We start from the raw sequence: 7,329 nt of genomic DNA, 5'->3' as shown, positions 1-7,329 counted from the left end.
TTTTTGTATCACTCGCTCTATACACAATCTCCTTGAACTTCTAAAGTAATTTTTTGATTACTCGCTCTTTACACAATCTCCTTGAACTTCTAATGTAATTTTTTTATCACTCGCTCTTTATACAAACTCCTTAAACTTCTAAAGTAATTTTTTGATCACTAGCTCTTTACACAATCTCCTTAAACTTCTAATGTAATTTTTTATCACTTGCTCTTTACACAATCTCCTTAAACTTCTAATGTAATTTTTTGATCACTCGCTCTTTACACAATCTCCTTAAACTTCTAAAGTAATTTTTGATTGCTAGCTCTACACAATCTCCATAAACTTCTAATGTAATTTTTTTGAGGGCATCAACTCTTTTTTTTTTTTTTTGGTGTTGTTTTTGAGAGAAAACATTATTAGAAATCTTAACCTGTCCTCATATGACAACTGTTTCATCCCAGATATCATCCTAGCATACCTCCTCTGAACTATTTCCAGCAATTCAATGTCCTTCCTAAGGTAAGGAGCCCAAGACTGAACACAATACTGTAAATGTTGCCTAGCCGGTGACCTTTACAATGAAATTATGACCTTAATAGACTTGTGTTCAATATTTCTGTAGATGCAACCTAAAATCCAATTTGCCCTACCACTAGCAACAGCACATTGCTTGGATGGCTATAAGAGACTGAGCAACCATTACACAAAGATCACTTTCTTCCATGACACTATTAAGGTTGTTCCCATCAAATGATATGTATAATCCAAACTGTTGTAACCCACATGTATTACCTTGCATTTATTATAATTAAAACCATCTGCTAATTATTCACCCAACTCGCAAAATAATCTAAATCCTTTTGTAAAGCAGCATCAGCAACATTCAAAACCTTGATATTATCAGAAAATGTAAACAGTTTATTTACCATTTCTTCATCTATGTCGTTTATATAAATCAAAAAGAGCAAAGATCCTTACAATGAATCGAAGGTATTCCATGTGTGACGTTAATCTAGTTTGACTAAACTCCATTTATTACAGCCCTCGGCTTTCTTCTTCCATCCAGCCAGCTTTCTATCCAAAAAGCCAACTTATCCTCCACGCTTATGGAGCGATAATGTTTAACAAGTCTTTTATGTGGCATCTTGACAAGTCCTTTTTTGAAAAACCAGGTACACCAAATCCACACCTTTAATCTCATTCACAGTAACCCTTTATATATAGAGAGAGAGAGCTGATAATAATAATAACTGTGATACAAGATGCAGATGAAGATGTAAAAATTGTTTCTCAACTTTATTTTGAAAAGTTTAAATCTTGTACAGCTCTACACAGATCTTATAAGAATGAGAATGGTAAGCCTATATTACAGCAGTTCACAACTGATACAATAATAGAGGGTTAGGCCTATAAAACAATAGTTTGAAACCAGTATTAGTACTGAACTAGATAATATTTATTGCAAAATAAAAGGGAAAAATGCTTCATCAGATGCTAAGGAATACATGTGCAAAATTTCAGTGATTAATATTTATAAATGTGGTTGGTAGAGCTTTGACAGAAAGAAAATCAGGGGAAACAGAATGGCTAGAATGTAGTGTTGAATCAAGGAAAAATGCAGACATGATATCACACTTTTATTGAAAACTATATTATGATAAATAAAAATAAAAAAGAATATGAAGGTAGTTTTATTATTCATCCCTGAGATACGTTATGAAGCTGCTTCCCATGTCCCAAATGTTCGAATTTGTTCATTTATGCTTGTGTTAAAATTGAATATTGATACAGTATATACTACAAGTTTGACTTGTGTTAGAAAGGTACATCCATAAATGATTTGGTACACATGAATTGATTGTTTCATGACAACACTTTATGACTGAATAATATGCTATAACATTGCTTTTTTGTCTCCTCTTTCTTGAAATTTTAGAAATGGTTCTAAACTAAGGCTGATAATCTACGTATATTCTCCATTTTCCAAAATGTTATCTTTATGTTAAAAAAAAAATTGCTGATAAACGATCTTTGATCATCCATGCATTTTACATTTTGATTTTTTAATGATTTATTCAGAATGAAGAAGATAGTTCAACAAGTTCAGATGAGACAGAAGAGGTGAGAAGCAACAACGTACTAATATTTCAAAATTGTGTAATAAAACATCTGTCGAGCAAATAATATTTTATATTTCTAACGTTAAAAAAAATTTTAGTCGAGAAAAAATTCCTAAAAACAGTTAAAACTAATAGAAATGTGTTAGTCAATCCAAACACAATATCAACCATATGAGAAAGAATTTATTTGGCAGAAAAATAATTTTTCTTCTTATGGATTAAAGTTTTACTAAATATTTTCTTAGTTCACGATGTTTCAGTTTTTCAACTTTTCTACAATTTCTTGAATTTTTGTGCAGATGAAATGTAATTGTATTGAATGAATAATTTATGTCAAGCATTACAGGTTAGAGTTTCATATGTAATCACAAGATATCCATCTATAAAACATCTATGTTTATGATTTGTGTGTGTTTTATAAATTTAAATTCTGCTTCACAGATGACGAGTAATACGTATTTAACAGTGATTTATTTTCTATCAAATATTTTCAGGAAGTAGAACCTAAACTGTGTTATGCAAGAATTATCAATGATCTGCCACAGATTCTAAAAAAAGATGCAGCAAGCTGTATAGCTGTTGATCCAAAGGTTTGTCCATTTGCTGGATTGATCACTTTATATTTACAGTAAAATATTTAGCCATTTGAAGTCAAATTGTGAATCACTTTAACAAGTTAGTTACCTTAGTAGTTGGTGCACAGTACATAACTGAAATTTAGTTTTGTAATTTTTAAAAATTGGTTCTGAATAAGGAGGCTAAAAACATTAACTGTGCCACGATGTTGAAAGACTATTTCATACAAATTATAAAAATATTACAAGTTTATTTTAAGGTAGATATTTTAACTTAATGAACATTATGTGTAATAGTAATAATAATAATAATAATATATGACATCTATACTTTGAGTCTACTTCAAACTTTATAAAATCAAATCAAAGAATGAAAACGTGGTATTGTTAAAATAATAAACGGATATGTAATGCTTTATAGTTGTTGATCATAAAATATTTTTCTAATTTTCTTTGAAGTTCTTGGCACTGGGTACCCACTGGGGAGTTATACACATTCTTGATCATCAAGGAAACAACATCAGAAGCAAAGAACTGCTTTTAGTAAGTGTCACGAAACTGTTGATACATAAATATTATCTTTTCTATTATTAATGACAGAATGATGGAAAATTCTGACCCGAATAAGTGATATTAAGTAAACAGCATATGAAAGAAACTATCCTAAAAGTGAATAGTGATATATAATGGACTACCAGGACTTTCGTAGCTTTTAACTGTTAGCTTAGCCAAAAGCTGTTACTGTTACAAAAGCGCTGTTGTTCTTCCATTAACAGCTGTACCACACTGAGTATCATTTGTTAATGTTTCCTTGTGATGTAGCTAACATTTAACATTGTCCATAGCTATGTGTGAAACAAAATATGTTTTCTGTATGTTTCTTTACCTTTTTTTTTATCATTTTCTGTTTCTTTCTGTAGTATTTCTTGTGTTTAGGGTCAGAGAATTTTTCCTTCCAAATCCATGGAGTTTTTTGTAACCTACATAGTATGTTGTTTTGATTACGGATTACTTGTAGATCAAGTGGTTCTTTTACACAATTCAAGTTTTCATATCTATTGTATTCAGGTCACAGACCTCTTTCAGTATTAATAAACTTGATATGTACTGATTTAGTAAAAATACAAAAGCATTATTTATTTAAGTGTTTGTTGTATAACTTGAAGTCCACATAGTAGATATCTTTGTGTAAACTAAGATGAAAAGTGTTTGAAAGCTAACACTTGTACCAAGTTCTCAATATATGTAGAACTTTAGTTCCCAGTTTAACGTGTAATACTTGTAACTGTATAAAACATAATGTATAAACTGAATAATGTATTTAGTGATTATTCTGTTTCATCATTATCTGAAAAATAAAAAAGACAAGAATAAAATTCATGGTTGTTAAAAAAAAAAGGCAAAAAATTAATCTATTAATTTACTAAGACTTGACTTTGTTTTACTAATTTCTTCAATGTATCTTTTCCAGCACACCACCACTGTTAATCAGATTAGTATAGATGGGAATGGAGACCATATAGCTAGCTGTTCTGATGATGGTAAGGTGAGAACTTTGATTTGTACCATAATCAGGTTGGTTGAAATGAACATTATAAACCAAGATCAAATTAATCAGTTATTAATTACTCTCTCTAGTGTATTTACTGTACTCAGGTTTTTTTGCATTTTCTGGCCTATTTATCAAACAACATGAACAGAAGTGAGAGAATGTAAGTAATAAGATTTCCATTATATATTTACATGTTTTAGTATTAGTTGCACTAGAAGTGTTTTTAACATGTTTTGTATAAATACAGTGATTATTCCATCCATCACTGTGACAATGTTTCTGAAGTAGGTGAAATTAGTATATAAATTTGAAATTGTTTTCCAGTTGTGTGTATTGTTGTTTATTGGATTAATCAGTAACAATACAATCATATTTCATTACACATGTATGAGCAGAGAGTGGGTCGTAAGTTCTATCTGGAATTTATATTTACGCTCACTTGAAAGCATCAGAAATCACTTCAAAATTATGTGAAAATAACTTTTAAAAGACAAACAAAAGATGAGAAAAGTTGCAGTTAAATTGAAGCTGGTGACTGGTTATTTTCAGGATAAAAAAGCTATTAAAAACGGCATATACGAAACAAAATTAGGTGCATAGATGATATACGATTGGTCGAAATAGATGGGCAATTTATCCAGCATTTAATGAAAATGCTGAACTTCTTTAGAGTTACTTGCTCATGTTTAGTTGCTATGTATGTTTTATACAGTTAATTTATTGAGTAATTAATTTATATTAGTAGATTTACAACTTACTTTGGTTAGTAGTCTCTGTAGATCAATATAATTAATGTGGACGTTTTTAGTTTGGTTAGTAATTAATGTTCATTAGAGTCTGTACCGTGTTTAGTTTAGGTGGTTATCAGATATGTTTCGTAAAGTTCGTACGTGATCAGTTTATTTAGTAACTGTTATATCTATGATTCTGTACCATGGTTGTTGTAGTTAATGACTGTACATAGTTATGTATTTTACAGTCTGTACATTTTTAGTTTAGATATTATTAGTTTTTGTAACATGGTCATTTAAAGTAGTGATTATTTTCTACAATTATGTACACATGTTAGTTTATTACTGATTAGAGATTTTTAATGTCTTTTTATTACTTGTTTTATTTTATAAATTTCATGGCCATGTCAAGAAATATTTGTGATAAGGAGAATTTTCCTGCATTAGGCTGTAAACCAGAAAAACTCAGTTATAGTTCTTGAAATGTATTCATATAAGACTTTTTGATGAGATGTGTGGGCATGTGACATCTAGGTTTAACATCCAATGTCCGGATTGTAGCCTACGCCATCTATATCCTTTTACAGTTTAAAAAACATATTCAGGATCAAATTGTTCACTTGCATGTATGCCTTCAGACCCATATTTGACTTTTTTTTTTAAACTGGGAGAAGTGACCTATCTCTCTCCACAATATCTGTGACTAATCAAAGATTTCGGTGCTGATTGGCTCTACACCAAATAAAATCATCTCATGCACAGTACTTTACACCTAACCAAGCATTGTAGTTATTTTAGGAATTGTTTTGTCAGCAGGTTGTATTCTCTCTCTAACATTCTTATAATTCAAGAGATTTTGGCATCTTTCACACACCTCAACATTACTAATCTACCTGTCTATTGTGTACCTATGTGTATTATCACAGGGTTCTCCTTAAACTGTACGTCACATGCTCAAGAGGTATTTAGATATTTCTGGAAGGGTAGTAATGTAATGTTTTTACAGGTGGCTATCCATGGTTTGTACAGTTCAGAACATAACTACATTTTGAGTCTGGATAGACCAGTGAGAGCAGTTGCTCTGGATCCTTTTTTTTACAAATCTGGAACAGGAAGAAGATTCATCACTGGAGATGACAAGGTAAAAAATTTACTTGAAATAAAAATATTTATATTTAAAAATTACAAATCTGCCTGTAACTACAGGCATTGTTTGTTACAGCTCTGTGTCTTTATACTATATTGTTATGTAATATAACTCCTATTACTAACTTAAAATTGTTTTATTTGTTTGAAAAACAATTGGATATGTTTTAGTGTTAATATCTTGGCATTAGATGTGTTTATTTATTTTAAAATGTGATTGAATGTACTTTTAGGTTATGCTGCACGAGAAGACATTCCTCTCTCGATATAAGAACACGGTTCTCCATCAAGGGGAAGGCCAAATCAGAAACATCAAATGGAAAGGAAAATTTGTAGCTTGTGCAAGTGATGCTGTAAATAAATTTTGACTTGCGGGATAAATATCAGAGTTGAAATGTTAAGCCTTATAGACTTTGTTGCTTGTGCAAATGATATTGTTAAACTTTGTGTTATGGGAACAAAGTTGAACTATTATGTGTTAGTTATTTTTTTATCATGGGCTACTAATGTGTTAAGTAACTTTTAAATTAAGGAATCAAAGTAAGTGTTGAAATATTAACTGTTAGGGTTTTTGTTTCCTGTGATGATAATGTGGTAAGTAGGTTTTGAGATATGGAATCAAAATCGGATTTCAAATATTTTAACTATTAGGGATTTTGTTGTGCTAGTGATGTGGTAAATGTTGTTAAATAGGGTGATTTAAAATATAAAGCAAATGAGACTTGCTACTTCTTGAATAAATTCTAAAATAGAAATATTTAGTAGTAGTTGTGGCATTGTTTGTGTCATTATAGTATCTTATTTAATTAAAGCAAATATATGAACTATGTTCTATGTGCTGGTAAAGGTCTGTACTCCTGATTGTAATTTTTTCTAATAGTTGCTGCTGAAAAATTTTAATTTTGATATACTGTTGGTAATGAAAATATTTTTTGGGGGTTTTATTTCCCTTTATAGTACTCTATATCCTACTGTTCATAACCTTCAGTTTGAGTTATAATAAACACTTACATTCCTCTGTCAGGTTTTATACATATATAGTTACCCTTAAAATCTTTGATAGCACTCTATATCCTACAGTTCATTTGCTGTACATAACCTTCAGTTTGAGTTATAATTAACACGTACATTCCTCTATCAGGGTTTATACATATATAGTTACCCTTAAAATCTTTGATAGCACTCTATATCCTACAGTTCATTTGCTGTACATAACCTTC

General features: G+C 30.2%; 1 protein-coding gene across 1 annotated transcript in view; it reads left to right on the top strand.

Moving 5' to 3' along the window:
* The window catches only part of LOC106473034 (vacuolar protein sorting-associated protein 41 homolog), a gene marked incomplete at its 3' end in the record, with an annotated part of 40,872 nt that overhangs the window by 4,960 nt on the left and 28,583 nt on the right, over window positions 1-7,329 (top strand). The window contains exons 2-7 of the mRNA XM_013933711.2: window positions 2,065-2,106; window positions 2,600-2,695; window positions 3,140-3,223; window positions 4,152-4,226; window positions 5,970-6,104; window positions 6,343-6,462. Coding sequence (XP_013789165.2) covers window positions 2,065-2,106; window positions 2,600-2,695; window positions 3,140-3,223; window positions 4,152-4,226; window positions 5,970-6,104; window positions 6,343-6,462 — 552 coding nt within the window. The remainder of the gene's footprint in view (window positions 1-2,064; window positions 2,107-2,599; window positions 2,696-3,139; window positions 3,224-4,151; window positions 4,227-5,969; window positions 6,105-6,342; window positions 6,463-7,329) is intronic.

The sequence above is a fragment of the Limulus polyphemus genome, unplaced genomic scaffold, assembly GCF_000517525.1.
Source record: "Limulus polyphemus unplaced genomic scaffold, Limulus_polyphemus-2.1.2 Scaffold5830, whole genome shotgun sequence".
Taxonomy (NCBI): domain Eukaryota; kingdom Metazoa; phylum Arthropoda; class Merostomata; order Xiphosura; family Limulidae; genus Limulus; species Limulus polyphemus.
The sequence above is the reverse complement of the archived record's forward strand: the minus strand, read 5'-3'. Positions and strand labels throughout refer to the sequence as shown.